This window comes from Mytilus californianus, unplaced genomic scaffold (assembly GCF_021869535.1).
Source record: "Mytilus californianus isolate M0D057914Y unplaced genomic scaffold, xbMytCali1.0.p SCAF_2, whole genome shotgun sequence".
In the NCBI taxonomy this organism is placed as follows: Eukaryota; Metazoa; Mollusca; class Bivalvia; order Mytilida; family Mytilidae; genus Mytilus; species Mytilus californianus.
Window position 1 is genome coordinate 140,438,661 of NW_026262668.1, and position 20,785 is coordinate 140,459,445.

The following is a 20,785-nucleotide window of genomic DNA, read 5'->3' on the forward strand; positions in this document are numbered from 1 at the left end:
CCTGGATCTACTTTTACAATCAACGTTTAAACCGAAACATTTGAAAAACTGGGATGTATAAATACGTAAAAAAGTATTACAATGTAATTGTATGAAATGATTGCTTCACTTTCCAGAGGGATAGACGTTTTGATTATGTGTCCATTCAAGTTTTAAGAGATTCCGCGCTGTATCATATTCTATTTTCGGAACTTCCTGTTGTGTGCCCATAAACACTTTTAGAATACAAGGAAATGAAACATATTGTATTCAAGTGTTCTCTTTTCAATTTCCCTTTCCTAGTTCCGCTTACAATTCTAACTATCCTTTTCAATGTTGACACTTGGTTAAACGGCAACGATGAAATTCAATTTGATTTTTGGGTTATGTTACATGTTTTATAGTGTGCAGAACTTTAACATTGATATGGATAATGTAGTTACATTAAAAGAAGAGTCTGGCAAATACTTTGGTTATTCTGTAGTGATGTTCAATAATCAGGATGGAAACTGGTAAGTATAAGAATTATAATAGACTGACGAATACTTTGGTTATTCTGTAGTGATGTTCAATAATCAGGATGGAAACTGGTAAGAATAAGAATTATAATAGACTGACGAATACTTTGGTTATTCTGAAGTGATGTTCAATAATCAGGATGGAAACTGGTAAGAATAAGAATTATAATAGACTGACGAATACTTTGGTTATTCTGTAGTGATGTTCAATAATCAGGATGGAAACTGGTAAGAATAAGAATTATAATAGACTGACGAATACTTTGGTTATTCTGTAGTGATGTTCAATAATCAGGATGGAAACTGGTAAGAATAAGAATTATGATAGACTGACGAATACTTTGGTTATTTTGTAGTGATGTTCAATAATCAGGATTGAAACTGGTAAGAATAAGAATTATAATAGACTGACGAATACTTTGGTTATTTTGTAGTCTTGTATAATAGTCAGTATGGAAACTGGTAAGAATAAGAATAAGAGGACTGGGATATACTTTGGTTATTTTGTAGTCTTGTATAATATTCAGTATACAAACTGGTAAGTATAAAAATAAACTAGACTAGAGATCACTTTAGGTAAATGTAGTCATCTATAATAGTCAGTATGGAAATTGGTAAGTATATAAATCAGACTAGGCTGGCGATTACTTTGGTATATGTAGTCATGAATAATAGCAGATATGGAAACTGGTAAGCATAAATATCAGACTAGACTTGCGATTACTTTGGTTAAATGTAGTCATGTTAAATAGTCAGTATGGAAACTGGTAAGTATCAAAATTAGACTATACTGGCGATCACTTTGGTTAATTGAAGTCATGTATAATAGTCAGTATGGAAACTGATAAGATTAAGAATTATGAGAGAATGGCATATTCTTTGGTTATTGTGCAGTCATGTATAATAGTGAGTATAAGAACTGGTAAGTATAAAAATCAGACTAGACTGTCGATCCCTTTGGTTAAATGTAGTCATGTAAAATAGTCGGTATGTAACTGGGAAGTTTAAAATCGGACTAGGATGGCGATTACTTTGGTTAAATGTAATCATCTATAATAGTCAGTATGGAAATTTATAAGTATAAAAATCAGACTAGACTGGCGATTAGTTTGGTTAAATGTAATCATGTGTAATAATCTGTATGGAAACTGGTAAGCACAAATTTTAGACAAGACTGGTGACTACATTGGTTAAATAGTCATTTATTATAGTCAGTATGGAAACTGGTCAGAACAAGAATGATAATAGACTGACGATTACTTTAGTGATTGTGTAGTCTTGTGTAATAGTCAGTATGAAAACTGGTCAGAATAAGAATTATAATAGACTGACGAATACTTTGGTTATTGTGTAGTCTTGTATAATAATCTGAATGGAAACTGGTAATAATTAAAATAAGAAGAGACTGGGAAATAGTTTGGTTATTTTGTTGTCAAGTATAAAGATAAAGACGGAAACTGGTGAAAAAAAATATCAAGTGGTAATGCCGAATGTTTTGGTAATTAGGTAGTCATGTATAATTCTATTAATCAGTATTGAGCCTGTTTAGATGGATACTTAAAACAACCCTGTCCACCGTTTATAAGACTGAATTACAAAAAAAATCGTCGTGGACGCACATTTTAACTTTCGAAACAAATAATGTGAAGTTTTGTTAATTTATAGCTACAATAAAGGAACATTATTTGAGACGAATTTAATCATGCATAACTGTTCATAACACTTTTAAAACAAGAGACTGGGAAATACTTTGGTTATTTTGTTGTCAAGTATAAAGATAAAGACGGAAACTGGTGAAAATAAATATCAAGAGGTAATGAAAATAAATATCATGTTTTAACACATTCGTGTGTAGGATTTTGAAAATCTTATTGATACACACGTATTGGATTTCGTGCTCTATTCGTGTCAGTTCTTAACTTTTTACATCTATATATACCTTTTACTTTATCAAATGATAAAATGACCAAATATTCTAATTTCTATAAAATAAGAGCCATGTACTTTATGATAGGGTTGGGGGAAGTATAACATTTAATTCTGACCAAGTTCTCTGTTAAAAAACAAATTATATTGTCATTCAAAAGAGAAGAAAAACAATTATTCTGAACAGCTCGTTAAAAAGTTTTAAAACTAATAGGCTTTTCCGCGATGAAAATGTCATGAAAAAAAACCATTGCATCCCCTTTTCATAAACAAACTTAATACACTAAATTACTTACAAAGTGACTTGTATTTTTCATACACCGTAACAATTCATTTGTGTCTTGATTCATGCAGCTACAGTGATATTTATATTGTAACGGGATAATGATTGCCAAAATTAATATCCAGATTCATTAGTGATTTTTATTTCACATTACAAATGAGTCATAGAATATTCCACTTTAGTGTTGTAGGTAAAATAGGATGCTAATCCTGCAAATCTTTGCAGAAAATAATATTTTTTGACGGTATAAAGTCAGATAATGCATATTTTAAGATGATTTGTCTTGTCGTATTACACACCTCGGGGTGTCAGGATTGCCCAAAGAAAGACCTCCCTACGGTCAGTCTTTCATTTGATCAATCTTGACACACCTCGGTGTGTTAAACGATAAGAAAAACCTTAAAATATGCATTATCTATAACAGAATCGAAAAACTCTTAAGCAAATACAAAGGTATATTACGAACATCAGTGATAATATACAAAAGATGTACATTCCCTACGGGCAACTATTGAAAGAAACCCATGCCGCAAAAATACCTACAATCAACGATTGAAGAAAATAATTAATGCAAAACTGACTACCAACAAAGATACAGGGAAAAATATTTTTTTTTAATTTGCATACAAGAAACGATGGAGGGAAAGTCAGATATCAAATTAATCAGGATAATCAGAACAAAAATAAATATAAAAAATTAAGAACATACAAACCAGGACATAAAACGAATGGCAAATGTATAAACATCATCTAAACTAGAACTTGATTTACTGTAAATTTTGACTAGCACTGAGTTGATATCACTACTGATGTAAGGCATCAACAACTCAGTAGTCAGTCCTTTGGTACTGCCAGGATTCATACCATATTATTTTTGTAAATTCCCCGTTATTAAACAAAAAAATTGCTACGAAAATAAGGATCCAACTCATACACTCAATGTTGACCTATAATGAATTTTGCTATTTTGCATACACCTTTTGGTCATAAAACTATCGTGTGTACGTACTGATACATTCATAGTTTTCAAATGTTTCGGGTTAAGCGATCCGTATGAAGGTAAATCGAGAGAAACGCTTATAACGAACGAAATGATTAAAGTGTTATTTTCGTTTAGTATAAAAAGGAAGACGTGGTATGAATGCAAATGAAACTACTTTTAAACAAAGGCCACAAATATGTGGATTTAAGCTTTAGAAACAGCAAGGCCTTCAACAATGAGCAAAACCGATACTGTATAGTCGAATATAAAAGATACCTACTTGACAGAATGTGGAACAATTCAAACAAAACAAAAACAGATATAAAGACAACTGGCAACAACTAGCACCATAGGCACCCGACAAGCTGAGACACGCACTTCAAAATGAATTGACGGGGACAAGCATGCCTGCAAACACAAAACCCTTCCTATTTTGGGTAATTTGGCGCAACTGTACAATACAAAAACAAACTGTAAATATCAGACGGAAACGGTTTGACTCATTAGATCGACACAAAGTACGGTAAACATATAACATAAAGATATAAGACACAAAGAATCGATCGAAGATTACTTGCAGCTACTAATAAACTCGTCAAAGATACTAGAATTAAATTGAGTACGCCAAAAGGTAGTTCAAAGCAAATAACAACTAACATATAAGTCCTGCTGTCTCAGACTAAAGTAAAAATCAGTACAGTTCCGACGCATTTTGTGTAAAGACGTCATAAACAGTCACAGAAAGACGCGACCTTGTACAACGCCGAAAGATAAGTACAGAATATCGACAGAACGTAGGACCAGAAGCTTTTGTAAATAAAATGCAACGCATATTTAGTTAGTATTTAAATCCTGATACTACAGTGTTACAATGATATACTTTCAGAGCAAGTTAAATCCTGATACTACGGTGTTACAATGATATACTTTCAGAGCAAATTAAATCCTGATACTACGGTGTCACAATGATATACTTTCAGAGCAAGTTAAATCCTGATACTACGGTGTTACAATGATATACTTTCAGAGCAAGTTAAATCCTGATACTACGGTGTCACAATGATATACTTTCAGAACAAGTTAAATCCTGATACTCCGGTGTCACAATGATATACTTTCAGAGCAGGTTAAATCCTGATACTACGGTGTCACAATGATATACTTTCAGAGCAAGTTAAATCCTGATACTACGGGGTCACAATGATATACTTTCAGAACAAGTTAAATCCTGATACTACGGTGTCACAATAATATACTTTCAGAGCAGGTTAAATCCTGATACTACGGTGTCACAGTGATATACTTTCAGAACAGGTTAAATCCTGATACTACGGTGTCACAATTATATACTTTCAGAGCAAGTTAAATCCTGATACTCCGGTATTACAATGATATACTTTCAGAGCAAGTTAAATCATGATACTACGGTGTCACAATGATATACTTTCAGAGCAAGTTAAATCCTGATACTACGGTGTCACGGTGATATACTTTCAGAGCAGGTTAAATCCTGATACTACGGTGTTACAATGATATACTTTCAGAACAAGTTAAATCATTATACTACAGTGTCACAATGATATACTTTCAGAGCACGTTAAATCCTGATACTACGGTATTACAATGATATACTTTCAGAACAAGTTAAATCCTGATTCTACGGTGTTACAATGATATACTTTCAGAGCAAGTTAAATCCTGATACTACGGTGTTACAATGATATACTTTCAGAGCAAGTTAAATCATGATACTACGGTGTCACAATGATATACTTTCAGAACAAGTTAAATCCTGATACTACGGTGTTACAATGATATACTTTCAGAGCAAGTTAAATCCTGATACTACGGTGTTACAATGATATTTTCAGAGCAAGTTAAATCCTGATACTACGGTATTACAATGTTAAATATCAGAACAAGTTAAATCCTGATACTACGGTGTTACAATGATATACTTTCAGAGCAAGTTAAATCCTGATACTACAGTGTCACAATGATATACTTTCAGAGCAAGTTAAATCCTGATACTACGGTGTCACAATGATATACTTTCAGAGCAGGTTAAATCCTGATACTACGGTGTCACAATGATATACTTTCAGAGCAAGTTAAATCCTGATACTACAGTGTCAAAGTGATTTACTTTCAGAGCAAGTTAAATCTTGATACTACAGTGTTACAATGATATACTTTCAGAACAAGTTAAATCAACGTGTTAATACGTTTTCATGGACCGATTGCTATATAGACAATATTATCGTAAAATTAAGGATGTGATATTCTGTTTTGTATAACCATTGTACAGTAACAGTAAAACTTTAAAACCAAATCTTTGAATCTATGACAGAATTCAGTCAAAGTTTTAGATAATTTATAGTAACGAAATATAACTGACTGAATTACTTACCAATTCTCCATGAATTCCATTCATTGATATCTTAAACGTCACTTAAGACACCGGGATGGTGAACGAGTTGGTAAATAAAAACACCGTAAAAAGAGGTTAAAGGAACATCACCATCCAAAAAGGACAATTAACAATAGGGAACGAAAAACCATCTCTTTTGTCGTATAATTTTGTTATTCCGCATGAAACCGAAATACCTAAATGTAGAATGGGACAATTATTTATGTAGTTTTGATTTGGTAAAATTGGATATATTTTCATTGCCTTCATTTGAAAACAAAAGTAAGGAGATATTTCTTTATATATACCAGTTGGGCAAGTGCCCTATTACTTTTACTTGTCCGAAAGTGAAATCTACATGCCTAAACTTTTACATGCTATTTTTGTGGTTGTAATGTAGTACATGCAGATAAAATATAGTTTTCATGTATATGGGGTGTAAATTGATCATGGAGTATGAATATTGATGAATTGAGAAGTCAATAATATTTCCAGAATCCTAGCTGTCTACTTACCAGAATTTCATCTCAAGAAGACTTAGAGACTTTGTCAATGCCATGCATGATGTGTCATGAACTTATTTTTGAATTATAGTTGAATCGAGAATATAATTTAAACTTTGAAACAATTCAATGAACCATACATTTTCAAATATAATTACATTTGGAGTATTCTTATAATTGACACAATTAGTCACTGAGTTAATTTTTAGATCAAACTATCATTCAGTTTTCTGAGTCATTTCAAGCTTTTACGTTTTACCATCTTAGGGAAATACACATCCGATGTCAAATTCTAAAGTTAGAACAACAAAAATAGACCTCCGCTTTCCATTGGTTGGTGGGAATAACACGTGCGTCGGAAACGCCCGAGTGGTGTCCCGATTGATGACGATAATGACGAAGCAACGCCGCGGCCGCCTGATTGGCCAATATTTTTAAACGTGATCTATTTTTGGTAAAATGGGGAATTCAGTCCGAACAAATGACGAAATATATGCATTGAAGGGGGGGTTAAGACCACTTTACTAGACCGTGCGGTGTTATCACTGAGTAATCTATGGACAAAACAACAGACACTATTGATTTTGTGAAATTTTAATCATATAACACTTTTTTTTTCACTTGCCCGATCGGACAACCAAGATGATGTTTTTACTTGTCCGAATACGGCATTAACTTGCCCCCGGCAATCCGACAACTGTAAGCGTCGGACCCTGATATGTACATCATTTCATACACACTGGATATGCAGTTCATCTACTTCAGGTTTGACTATAGACTAGAGACATAATGTGTACAAACCTGATATCAAATTGGAAAAAATAGGTAAAGTTCTGGATTCCCAATGTATATTGTCCTTCATACTTTTGGCAATTTTATTTCAAATGTTTGGCTTTGAGCGTTCCTGATGAAGGTAAATCCAGAAAAACACGTCGGACGCATGCAATTATTAAACGTGTTGTTTTCAATTTTTAAGGTCTTTTAGACACATTCCCAACGTATATTGTCGTTCATATGTTTGGCAATTTTATTTCAAAGGTTTGGCTTTGAGCGTTCCTGATGAAGGTACATCCAGGAAAGCGCTTCGAACGCATGAAATTATTAAACGTGTTGTTTTCAATTTTGTAAGGTCTTTTAGACACACCAAAGTGTAAAGCACATGTCAACTATATACATTGTTTTTGTACAATAAATTACAGGACGCTTGAAATTATTAAACGTAATGTTTTCAATTTTTTAAGGTCTTTTAGACACATTCCCAACGTATATTGTCGTTCAATTGTGGTGATCAATAGATTGTATAATCAGTCAGTTTAGCAGTAAACTGGGCATGTGCATATCAAATTAAGTACATCAATTGGTGCATCAAATGTTGCAGGTTACTGTCATAATAAGTAGGAAATGCCATTCTGCACTATTTTGCTTTAAATCCAGTCTTAACAAAAATACCACTCTATAGCGGGATAATTTTATCTATAGAAGGATTATTCCTACATACAGGTATAAACACCATACAGAGGGTTTGTTCTTAACCTGATGAAGGTATATCCAGAAAAGCGCTTCGGACGCATGAAATTATTAAAGGTGTTGTTTTCAATTTTTTAAGGTCTTTGAGACACACCAAAGTGTAAAGCACATGTCAACTATATATATATTGTTTTTGTATAATAAAGTACATCATGAAATTGAGGAGGTTTCGTGAAAAAAACACTACATTTGTATGATAGAATCATGTATATTTCAAATTGTAAGCAAATTCGACATGGCAGTATTTCCGGAATTCCCGCGTAAATGCCATGTGTCAATCGGGATATTCCATTTTCAGGGCTGTAATGTCGTTCATTTTTACAAAATGTAGGTCATTTAGACACACCAAAATGTAAAAGACATGTTAACTATGTGTCATGTTTCTGTATAATAAGTGTATCATGAAATTGAGCTGTTTTCGTGAAGAAACACATACAAACATACGTTTATCATAACGTCTCAAAATGTAAACAACCCCTAAAATACAATGGTATATGGAATCGTCCATAGCAAGTGAAAGACATAGAATTCGCGAATACACTGTTTCCGTTGATTTTGTCAAATGGTATGACTGACATGAGATGAAATAAATATAGATATGTACATAAACAGCTGATAAAGGTCTTTTCAATAGTTGAAATCAGTTGTTTGTTGGTTGAAATGTGATTGAATTTGCAGTACATCTACTTCATTTTTGACTATAGACTAGAGACTAAATGTGTACAAACCTGACGTCAAATTATGTTGAAGAAAATAGTTTCACATTTAATCCTATCAATTCATCAAAAATATTACACAAAGAACAATATATGTCACATTACATATGCATTAATTCAAATTTACGTCCATTAAATTATTATCTCAATGGAAGATTTCCCGCGGAAATGTCATGTGTTCAACGGGAAACACCAAAAAGAATTTTAGGTGTATGTTGTCATTAACATCCTGATTAATGTACACAGTTAGATAAAATATATATGTTAACTATATTTATATTGGTTTTAAGAATAGTGACTTTATCAGAAAAAAATATTTATTTGTCGCAGACAACGGTAAATAGTATACATTATCTTGACACGACATATGAAAACCCCTTAAGCATAATGGTGTATGGAATCGTCCATGGAATTGTCCAAACAGATACAGGTGAAATACGTAGAATCATAATTGTAGACACAGAAATAAGATCAGAGATAAGACCATTGTGTAAAGGTAAAAAAAAACTGTATAAAATTTGTTTAATAAATTTGCTTGATTAACCTTGAAGTTAAGACTAATAACGTTTACGTGTATCGAGTGAACCTCCTAAATAAAATAATACTGTGTTCTTGACTACCTCCTCGCGGGATGATCGGTAGAAATGATATTTTATTATAGTGGATGTTAATAATAAGTAATTCAGGTAACACAATCCCTGACTTGATATTCGTTTAGCTTACATAGATAACGTTCACTTCACGTGTCAATAAACACACAGGCTAGCGAACGGTTTTCGAAATATACTAACCTTAAGAAGGAGCCAAAGAAACATAACCATCCAGAAAAGGAAAATTGACAATAAGGAGTGAAAAATCGCCTCTTTTGTAATACATTTTAGTATTGAGTTTCCCGTCTGAAACTGAAATATCTAAATAAAAAAAAATATAATTGCAGTGTATATAGTATGATTTGAGGTAAGTGCCTTCGAATATATGTCCACAGAACAGTTAGAAAATATTTGATAAATCAAAGCATAATTATCATTAAGGTAGCGGTAAGTGTTATTAAATATTTCTATTAAATGGAAGTTAGACTGATTTTTGCCATGAACTGCTATTCATAACAGTACAGGATCACGTCTGCTATAAAAGATTTATAATTAGCGCCCCGATAGACCCATACTCACAATGACCGTAGTTTCTGAAACGTACTAGGATGTTGTAAAGGAAGGAGAAAATTAAGTTTTATTTATCTGGTTATAACACTATCACATTGTTGGACTCTGTTTCGATCGGTATGAACACAATAAGCTTTCCGAGTCCTTGGAGTTTAATTCCAATCCTTTCCTAACGTTTTGTTGGTTCACTGTGTTTGAATAAATATACTTCCTACTTATAACTGCTACATAATTGTAACTGTTAAAGAACAGACAAGATTTTTGATATTACATTGTCAGAAACAAAGCTTGAATGCTTTTAGTTAAACCAATCGGAGATTTCCGTACATTTAATTCATAGCTAATTTATTACAATAATTATGATAACATATAAATTAATGATCAAAATATTTATTATTTACAAGTAGTAACTTTATATTATTACAAATAACATTCATAAAAAATTTGTAACATTTGAAGAGTGGCAAAATACATGAAAATATTAAACAAAGACATTCACCATTTGAATTAGTATTGTGTGTATCTTACATGTTTCATGGCATAATTTTGTAAATATCGTCAGTGTATTATTTTGAGCTTACATGTTTCATGACATAATTTTGTAAATATCTTTAGGGTATTAGTTGGAGCACCGAAGGATACATTTACACACAGACATGAGATAAAAACTCCAGGAAACGTATACAAATGTAAGGTGAATCTTACCACACAAGAAAAATGTACGCCATTCATGATCAGGACTATAGGTAATCAATGTCTTTAAGAGATAATAAGTGAGTCAAATAAAAACTGACAAAAAGTACAAAATCAAACAAACAACATGCCATAACACATTACACAGGAAACCAAAGAAAAAAATAACACCACTAAAAATAGGGGGTGTACGAGATGTTCCGTACCAGTAAGCAGTTCTTGTTTCAATAATAGCATGGATTGTGTTTGTCTTGCAAGTCAATTTTGATTATGGCACTACTGGAATGATGCTACAGGAAGATATGAATATCACTGTTGTCATTTTGTGTATCTCTCGCTGGCATGTGTATGTGTGAAAGTAAAGATATGAAACAGTCTTAAAGTACTCTCAGGTTGGTATTTTGTGTCTTTAGTTGTTAGACGTTTTGTTATTTGTTTTTGTACTTTGTATCTATCTCATAAGTCAAGACATTTTCAAAACGTATATTATGCTGTGCTATCACAGATTAGGAGAGGCTCGGGCGCCCTCAAAGTTGTTTTACTGTCATACAAGTGAGAGGTATAACTAGCAATAAAACCAGGTTTAATTCTCCATTTTCTACATAAGGAAATGCCTGTACCAAGTCAGGAATATGACAGTTGCTTTCCATTCGTTTGATGTGTTTGAGCTTTTGATTTTGCCATTTGATAAAGGACTTACTGTTTTGAGTTTTCCCTAGAGTTCGGTATTTTTGTTTTTTTACTTTTTACCGCCACATTATGTATGTGCCTGTCCCGTAGTCAGTAATCGGTAATTCAGTGATTGTCGTCGTCGGTTGTTCTTCTTTTTTGTTTTTTTTTCAATCAGGCCGTAAATTCGGACGTTGGTTTTCTCGTTTGAATTGTTTTAGATGTTGTCATGCAGGAGCCTGTATAACTTGCTATATTTAATGGGTTTTGTTGAATGCCATACTATGGTCTATATTTGCTAACATATATGTCACTTGATCTCTCGAGGATAGTTGTCTCATAGACAATACATATATGTTATTTGATCTCTCGAGACTAGTTGTCTCATAGACAAAGATCCCAAATCTTCCTATTTTTTTTGTATCTTAACTGTTTCCGTGGATTTCCTTATTTCAAGTTCATTGGGATAGATGCAATCAACATATCAACCAAATTTTCAATTATTCAGTGAAAGGACATGGAGGTTTAACCCATCATTTGTCTTCCGAAAATGCCTGTACCATGTCAAGAATATGACAGTTTTTTTTCCATTCGTTCCATTGGATGATATAGTCGAGCGTATGGTTTTGTTGGGTTTAAAGGACTTCCACACGTTTTTAATTTACCTTGGAGTTCGGTAGTTTTGTTAATTCTTTTTTATAATGTATAAAGCGAAACTTGAAATTAAAGTTTAATGCTAGATGTTTTTCCTTTTTATAATGATGCACCTGTATGAATTTTACAGCAGTATAATTACGGATCAAATTGACCTAAAAAGTAGCATTGATGGTTTGCATGTGAATGCAGATTGTCTGTTGAATAAAAGGTACTCCAAACATCCTCCAACCATAACAAATTTGTTGTCAATATCTTGATAGTGTCAGATTTAAAGATTGTTTTGGTTTAAATCAATATGATTTTGAACAAAGTAACATGTGTTCCTTCCGATTAAAAGATACTATTAGTTTAGTGTAGTGTCTTTAGGATTAGAAAAGGGAATATTTGTGTAAAATAGTCATAGTAAACGTTAATGATATAACTAAACAATTCAAGTTCATAAAAAAACATAGGTCTAATAACTATTGTACAAGCTTTCAAAGCAAGCTCCAAATATTTCTAATGCGGAGAAGTAGTTGATGGGCTGCATTAGCAAACAATCATGGCAATACCGTCTGTGTACATTGGTGCTAAATATTTGGTTTTTTTTTTAAATACATTCTGCAAATTTCTCTTCAATTTTAAAGTTTTGAAAAAAAGGGAAATGCAATTTTCAATTTCGACAACCAAATTGAAAAAAAGTTTGGCTTATATAGACACGGTCTCAATACAACTTAGTATTCAAAGAAATATGCGAAAGTAAATAAACAAGTTACAGGATTAAACATATACTGAGATAGCAACTTCCACTTAATAGATGTCTGATGAAAGGCATAATGAGATCGTCACAGGTTTCAACAAGTACTTAACATTCGTTTTTCTCATTTAATTAGTAGTCGAAGAAGCAACATTAACTGTTATAAATACACACAACTTAAAAAGAAGAGAAGAACACTTACCGTTTTTTTGTGCATAGCAAAAGAGCAAATCATAACTCAATTATTATTCGCTTTGAACTGAATTGGACCTCTTTATATTGCTGATTGAATCATGTCTCTCACTCTTTGTTTAATTTGTTTTCTTTTAATGTCAATCTTAACTTTTACAGTCATTCAAAGGGTCCATTAAATATCGTAAGAGTTTCCATGTTATTTCGTTAAGTGTATGTTATAGATGTTTAGTTTTTCGTATACATACGTATCTCATATGATAATCAGTTTATTGCTTTTGTATAGATGTTGTATTAACACTTTGTCTTCTTTCTGTATATAGAAGATAGGAATGACACACATCGCGAGGAAGATCATCAGTTATTAGGAGCATCTATGGCTGTATTTAATGAAAGTATTGTTGTAAGTTTCAATAAACTTTACTATATATAGCTGGTTTTTTTTCTGAAACTAGATTTCTTTGCTTTCTCTTTTTCGTCCTTCATACTCAAGAAGAACCAATTATACACAAACCCAGTTTTAATGCAAAACTGTGCAGAATTAACAACAATAATTATAATGGAAGGGATTACAAAAATACACAATCCTCTTCAGTATAATACCTTATCCATCTAACACAAACGACCTAGCCGGAAACAATAAAAAGCTGTAAATTGTAGAGCAATAGTACCTCTACCACAAAAATAAAGTACAAAAAGTGAAATGTATTCATCCAGTACCATCACATGGTACAACTTTCTTTTTTAAAAAATTCAAAAGATATTTGGTACATGTTATTAGAAAATAAAAACGTGTGTGAAAGTTCGCATCTTACATACTTTTTGACAAGGATGGGCGATCAACGCAAAACTTTCTGGCATGAATATGAACATCGACACTTCAAATATTTTACGGTCATCATTACTGAACTGTTAAATAATATAGTAGCGTGCAAGTACTCATGAGAACATGTATTCTATCTTAGAAAAGAAAAGAAAAATATTAGTCTAATCAGAAAATAAAGGTAGTCTTTACCTTAGTAGAACAACCTCATTGTTTAAAATTATTCATTATTTCATCAATAGTAAATTTGAAGAAAAATGAACAAATCAATGATAACTGATGTCAAAATAAGAGACTACTGGGCTGCTAAGGAGTTAAAAACAGAAATATTATTTGTAGTACACTTAATAGAGGCCGAGTTGAACAATATTTGATTTTTTTGTGTAGTTTAGGTAATCAAAACGGAGTAGGGATCTTTAAATGTTAAGAGGACACCTTAAGCTGAGATTTTTAAAGATTTGAATGATTAATTTTGACTCACTGTAAATTGCACGGACCTAACTTTTAGAAGAATTAATAATTTCATTCTTAAGAACTTCCGTGTAGTATTTACGTCATACAACCACCACACTGTTGGCTGCTTTGTCGGTCCGATCCGAACACAAACCGAATTTGCGAGAAAATGGAGTTTGTCTTTTGTACTCTAGAAATAGGCATATCATTAACCATATAATTAATTTTTAAATTATTTTAAAAAAGTGATAATCGAATATTCTGCAATTATACGCGAACATTCATAGGATGGGCTGAAAACGCAACTGTATCACACTCCTTAAAATATCATGTAAAAGAGAGCTGGAATCAATCAAAGGGATAGTCAAACTCATCAGTCAAAAAACAAACTGGCAATGTCATGGCAAAAAAAAAACGTAAACTGACAAACGACAAAACAACAGTCTACAAAACAGAACATAGAACACTGAAGACTGACCAACACGAACCCAACAAAACCTGGGGACAATATAAGGTGCTCCGGAATGATAAGCAGATCCTGTTAGACATGTGGCATCCGTCTTGTTGTTCATGTAAGTACAAACCCGGTGATGAGTCTAATTAAGTAATTAACTAATTGTTATTTGACCAAGTTTACATAATAATTGATGTAACAAACAAAAGAGCTATGTCAGTTGGACATGCTTTGATACTATATCTGCCCTTGAATTTTTACTTGATAACATTTTTGTTCGCTTTGGAGATTCCGTATATCGTCTAGTTATCAGAATTCCAATGGGGACTAACTGTGCACCACTTATTGCGGACCTGTTTTTGTATTGTTATGAGTTACAATTTATGACTAAAATCAGCAAAGACCCATCGAAACAACATCTGATACAAAATTTAACAATACTTTTAGATTATTGGATGATATATTGGCTCTCAATAATGACGACTTCAGTATGTAAACTAAAGAAATTTATCCTGTTGAACTTACTTTAAATAAAGCTAATACTAACAATGACCACTTTCCTCGATCTTGATATCTATATCATTAACGGGAAGCTTAATACAAAAATTTATGATAAAAGAGATGATTTTTCATTTCCTATCGTTAATTATCTATTTTTAGATGGTGACGTTCCCTTGTCACCATCTTGTGGTGTTTATATATCGCAGCTTGTACGATTCGCTCGTGTATGTAACAACGTATTAGATTTTAGCGAGAGAAATTTATGTATTACTGAAAAATTATTACACCAGGGTTTTCGATATCATAAACTAGTCAAAACATTTACTAAATTTTATTATCGGTATAAGGACATCATTCGTAAATATAACTCAACATGCAGACATCTTATACGTTCGGGTATTTCACATCCAATCTTTTATGGTAATATTCTTTACAAAGCACAAAAATGTCAGTATTCACCTCAAAAGCTAACAAAACCTTTAAACAGACTTATTAAGAAGGGATATAGTTACGATACTGTTGTCAGGTCATTAAAGATTGCATATTTTGGCTTTAATATTGATTCACTTATATGGTCTTTGCATCGGAATTAAACATATTTATTCTAAAACCAGTTGTTGGCATGACACGGGTTATGTTCCTCTCATATATTTTATGATGGTACAATACTAAACCCCTAACAGGAGGGATTATGCCTGATATTCATATGACGAAGACATAATCTTTCAATCAGTTTAATTGAGGTCTGGAGCTGGCATGTCAGTAACGGCTAGTAGTCTGTTGTTATTTATGTATTATTGTCATTTTGTTTATTTTCTTGTTTCCTATTCTGACATCGGACTCGGACTTCTCTTAAACTGAGTTTTACTGTTCGTACTGTTGTACGTTTGTTTTTCTACATTGGCTAGAGGTATAGGGGGAGGGTTGAGATCTCAAAAAACATGTTTAACCCCGCCGCATTTTTGCGCCTGTCCCAAGTCAGGAGCCTCTGGCCTTTGTTAGTCTTGTATCATTTTTAATTTTAGTTTCTTGTGTATAATTTGGAGTTTAGTATGACGTCCATTAACACTGAACTAGTATACATATTTGTTTAGGGGCCAGCTGAAGGACGCCTCAAGGTGCGGGAGTTTCTCGCTGCATTAACGACCCATTTGTGACCTTCGGCTGTTGTCTGCTCTATGGTCGGGTTGTTGTCTCTTTGACACATTCTCCATTTCCATTCTCAATTTAAGCCATTGTTTCTAAATACAGATAAGAGATCAGTAAGTGAATGATTTATACGATCTTTGATTTCGATTGACGCGTTTTACATGAAACCTTTAATTACGTTGTATTGTATCAACAATGTTAGAAATTTTTGTTTCCTCACTTGTCCAATGATATTATCATTAAGACCTAGATGATATGCTGTCTGCATTATCATTAAGACCTAGAGGATAATATGCTGTCTGCTGACGTTTAATCCCAAATTTTACGGAAATCTTCGAATTGTTTATGTGACTGTCCTTGTTGTTTGAGGCCCATTTCGAGTGGTTTGAATTAATACATTTAATATTGAGTTTCCCTAATTGGTGACTGTAAAGACAATATGATAAAGGACATTAGTTCGTGAGAAAGAAATCAATAACTAAGACAGTTTTATAGTTCGGTAAAGACAGTCTATATAATTGACATAAGCTCTTCCGATAATAACCTTTAACTCTGACATTGGCTGCTTTCTGTAAAGACAGTCTAGCCCAGTCTAGGTTGCCTTTGATTGTTAACATTCACTTTATTTGAACTTTGGTGGATAGTTGTCTCATTGGCAATCATACCACATCTCCTTATTTTTATATAGATAATGGACATACGCTCTTTAGAAAGAAACAAATAACTCTGACTTTATGACTTTTATTACTTTCTGTAGAGGCAGTCTATATAATGTATATACGCTCTTTAGAAAGAAACCAATAACTCTGACACTGGCAGCTTTCTGTAGAGGCAGTCTATATAATGAATATACGCTCTTTAGAAAGGAACCAATAACTCTGACACTGGCAGCTTTCTGTAGAGGCAGTCTATATAATAAATATACGCTCTTTAGAAAGGAACCAATAACTCTGACATTGACAGCTTTCTGTAAAGGCAGTTTATATAATAGACATACGCTCTTTAGAAAGAAACCAATGACTATGACACTCATTGCTTTCTGAAGAGGCAGTCTAGATTATGGACATTAGCTCTTTAGAAAGGAACCAAAAACTATGAAAGTCATTGCTTTCTGTAAAGACAGTCTAGATAATGATTCAAAGCTCTTTAGAAAGGAATCAATAATAATGACATTCATTGCTTTCTGTAAAGGCAGTCTAGATAATGGACATACGCTCAATAGAAAGCTTAAGGAACCAATAACTATGACATTCATTGCTTTCTGTAGAGACATTCTAGATAATGGTTATAAGCTCTTGAGGAAGGAACCAATAACTATGACATTCATTGCTTTCTGTAGAGGCAGTCTAGATTATAGACATTAGCTCTTTAGAAAGGAACCAAAAACTATGAAAGTCATTGCTTTCTGTAAAGACAGTCTAGATAACGATTCAAAGCTCTTTAGAAAGGAATCAATAATAATGAGGTTCATTGCTTTCTGTAAATGCAGTCTAGATAATGGACATACGCTCTATAGAAAGCTTAAGGAACCAATAACTATGACATTCATTGCTTTCTGTAGAGACATTCTAGAAAATGGTTATAAACTCTTGAGGAAGGAACCAATAACTGTGACATTCATTGCTTTCTGTAGAGGCAGTCTAGATTATAGACATTAGCTCTTTAGAAAGGAACCAAAAACTATGAACGTCATTGCTTTCTGTAAAGACAGTCTAGATAATGATTCAAAGCTCTTTAGAAAGGAATCAATAATAATGACATTCATTGCTTTCTGTAAAGGCAGTCTAGAGAATGGTTATAAACTCTTGAGGAAGGAATCAATAACAATGACATGCATTGCTTTCTGTAGAGGCAGTCTATATAATAGACATACGCTCTATAGAAAGGAAACCAATAACTATGACATTCATTGCTTTCTGTAGAGGCTGTCTAAGATAATGAACATAAACTCTTGATAAAGGAATCAATACCTTTTAGAGTATTTGATTTCAGTAAAATCAGTCTAGATAATGGACGTAAGCTCTTGAGAAAGGAACAAATATCTTTGACACTGATTGTCTTCGGTTAAAACAGTCTCTCTCGATAATAGTTATGACCTACACAAAGGAAACAATAAATGTGATACCGATTGACTAAGATAAAGGAACCAATGACTGTGATACTAATTTATTTAGGTTAAAATATTTTCGGTAATATTTGAAGGAACTCATAACTGTACACATATAACATACATATATATGTTGCTTAAAGGTCCTTTGGACTCTATTGAAAGGTGTAAGATGACCCCTTCTTAAACAACGATGTTTCATGGAATTTGATATGTAATTATTTTTAACATTTATTAATATTACCATATCTCAATATCAAGATATGGAATTCATTAAGACATTAGTTTGCAATAAAATAATACTTTTATATATCTGTTTCATATAGATTTGTGCACCTCTTTGGAAAATTATGAAAGGAAATATAATTGAACCTGTCGGTCGTTGTTACAGCGTAGACAAATCACTAGGACAAGATCACAGTACAAGCTTTAATTTATTCTATAATGAAAGTGGGAACAGCTATGCGCAAGCAGGTTTTGCATTATCATCGAAGGCGGTAAACAACATTTTATTTTATAATAATACAATAATAATATTTTCTTTACTTTACTTTACTTTACGATAACATATATTTGCTTAAGCAATTTTATTTTCTATTAAAAATTTGTCTTACTAATAGCTACTCTAGTTTAAATTGCAAGGATATTATCTATGCGATCAGAAATAAATATACACTTGTTATGAAAATAGCTTTGGTGGTCTCGTGGTAGCGAGTGCTGGAGGTCGTAGGTTTAAACCCGGCTAGGTCAAATCAAAGACTTGAAAATTGGTATCTTCTCCACTCATTAATGATTATGAGTAACGCCTGGTCAGTTCAGAGGGAGTATAATGTCTTCCTTGTAACGTTAAATTCCGGCGCGTAAGTCCAGTAGGGTTGATATCATATCACATTACCGTGTTCTCGTCCTCCCTGAGTATGCAATGAATTTGCCACTGCAAGTTAAACAGACATATATCATGATCCTTATAGTATATATTGTATAGATCATTGGTGTATTGAAAATTTTATGAAATTAAATCCACGTAAATGTAAATCTAGGATCATGACAAACACTTTGTTTTATTAGTATAAATTAGAAGACTATATTTGATGAATAAGTAGATAAAATTCATGGTGTAATTATATAGTGATTCTATACTGCACAATAGTATCTATTCTTAATGCATACATTCTAACGTTTACTGGTATCTGGTTTTTTCTATGCCATATGGGCAAACTGTAATGTAGTTTGTAAATTAGATATATTACACAAACTATTAAAGAGATCAACAAGAGCTGTTTTAGAAGCAGACACAATGGAAATATCTTTATTACTATTCACTACGTACCATTGACATTATAACTTTACACTTTCTCTAAATTTTGTAAAGAAAACAGTACTCTAGTGCCCAAATATGTAATTATTTGCCATTACAAGTAAGAATTGAAGCATGTTTTGTAAATAAATCATCATCATCTTCATCATCGTCCTTCTCCTCCTCCTCCTCCTCCTCCTCCTCCTCCTCCTCCTCCTCCTCCTCCTCCTCCTCCTCCTCCTCCTCCTCAACAACAACAACAACAAGTAGAAAATGTAATTGTAACTTCCAGCAAACTACTATTGGTTATTACTTTGTTAAGTCACATGTTTGTCAGAGAAACAACAAAAATCGAGGGTGACCTACAGCTTTCTTCCATTTCGTTTTGATTTGGGGGATACTTGTTTCGTTGGAAATAGCTCTACATTCCTTTATTTTTATTTTACCCGTGCTTGGATCAAGCTAAAGACCCCTTTCATTGGAGTAAGTTACAACGAGACCTTCGATGTAGTTACCAATAACGACAAAATATTATGTCTATAGTTCATATTTTATTATCATTTATCATTAAAATAATAACAATGATAACACAATTGTAATGATGATCGTGACGATAAAAATAACAACAATATAACAACAAAACAATCAAACCCATTAGTCATTTGGCTTCTTTTCTTCGTTTCATTAAAAAAAAAGTTGAATGAGTAGTAAGTGCTACAGCGTTTGCTTTTATCATTTTATACCAGTAATTTTGTTAGAACAAATATAGATATTTCTTTATAAATAACAGTTGCAGGACAAACAAAGACAGACTGTTCTTATAGGTGCACCCGGACTCCATCATTGGAAAGGTAAGTCCTCGTTTGAATTAATTTGTTTCCACGGGGGTATGACCGCCGTACAGCCGATTTCAGAGTTTGTTCGTAATGAAGCGATAAACAACATTTAGCTGAGAAGGATCAATAGATCATATTGAAACTATGACTTGGGTTTGTACATATTTTATATAATAAACGCAACGTACACATTGCAAGTAAGTTTAGTAATACA

The 20,785-nt window shown here is 32.6% G+C and overlaps 1 protein-coding gene and 1 long non-coding RNA gene across 15 annotated transcripts in view; both read left to right on the top strand.

Moving 5' to 3' along the window:
- The first annotated feature begins 297 nt into the window (after positions 1-297).
- LOC127731261 (integrin alpha-9-like) overlaps positions 298-20,785 on the top strand; it is a 100,141-nt gene continuing 79,653 nt past the window's right edge. For 10 of the 13 annotated variants that reach the window (XM_052240298.1, XM_052240293.1, XM_052240297.1 and 7 more), the window contains exons 1-5: positions 298-491; positions 10,620-10,750; positions 13,275-13,354; positions 18,765-18,935; positions 20,526-20,586. In XM_052240298.1, coding sequence (XP_052096258.1) covers positions 340-491; positions 10,620-10,750; positions 13,275-13,354; positions 18,765-18,935; positions 20,526-20,586 — 595 coding nt within the window. In that variant the 5' untranslated portion in view covers positions 298-339. Of the gene's footprint in view, positions 492-531; positions 570-687; positions 726-765; positions 804-10,619; positions 10,751-13,274; positions 13,355-18,764; positions 18,936-20,525; positions 20,587-20,785 lie in introns of those variants that run through there. The other 3 variants (XM_052240299.1, XM_052240300.1, XM_052240301.1) reach the window with 3 other exon arrangements.
- Positions 4,546-5,898, top strand: LOC127731263 (uncharacterized). 2 transcript variants are annotated; one of them, XR_007995588.1, is made up of 3 exons: positions 4,546-4,767; positions 4,815-4,861; positions 5,752-5,898. It is a non-coding gene; the product is annotated as an uncharacterized LOC127731263 (long non-coding RNA). The 2 variants fall into 2 exon arrangements; XR_007995589.1 differs by lacking the exon at positions 5,752-5,898 and adding an exon at positions 5,191-5,233.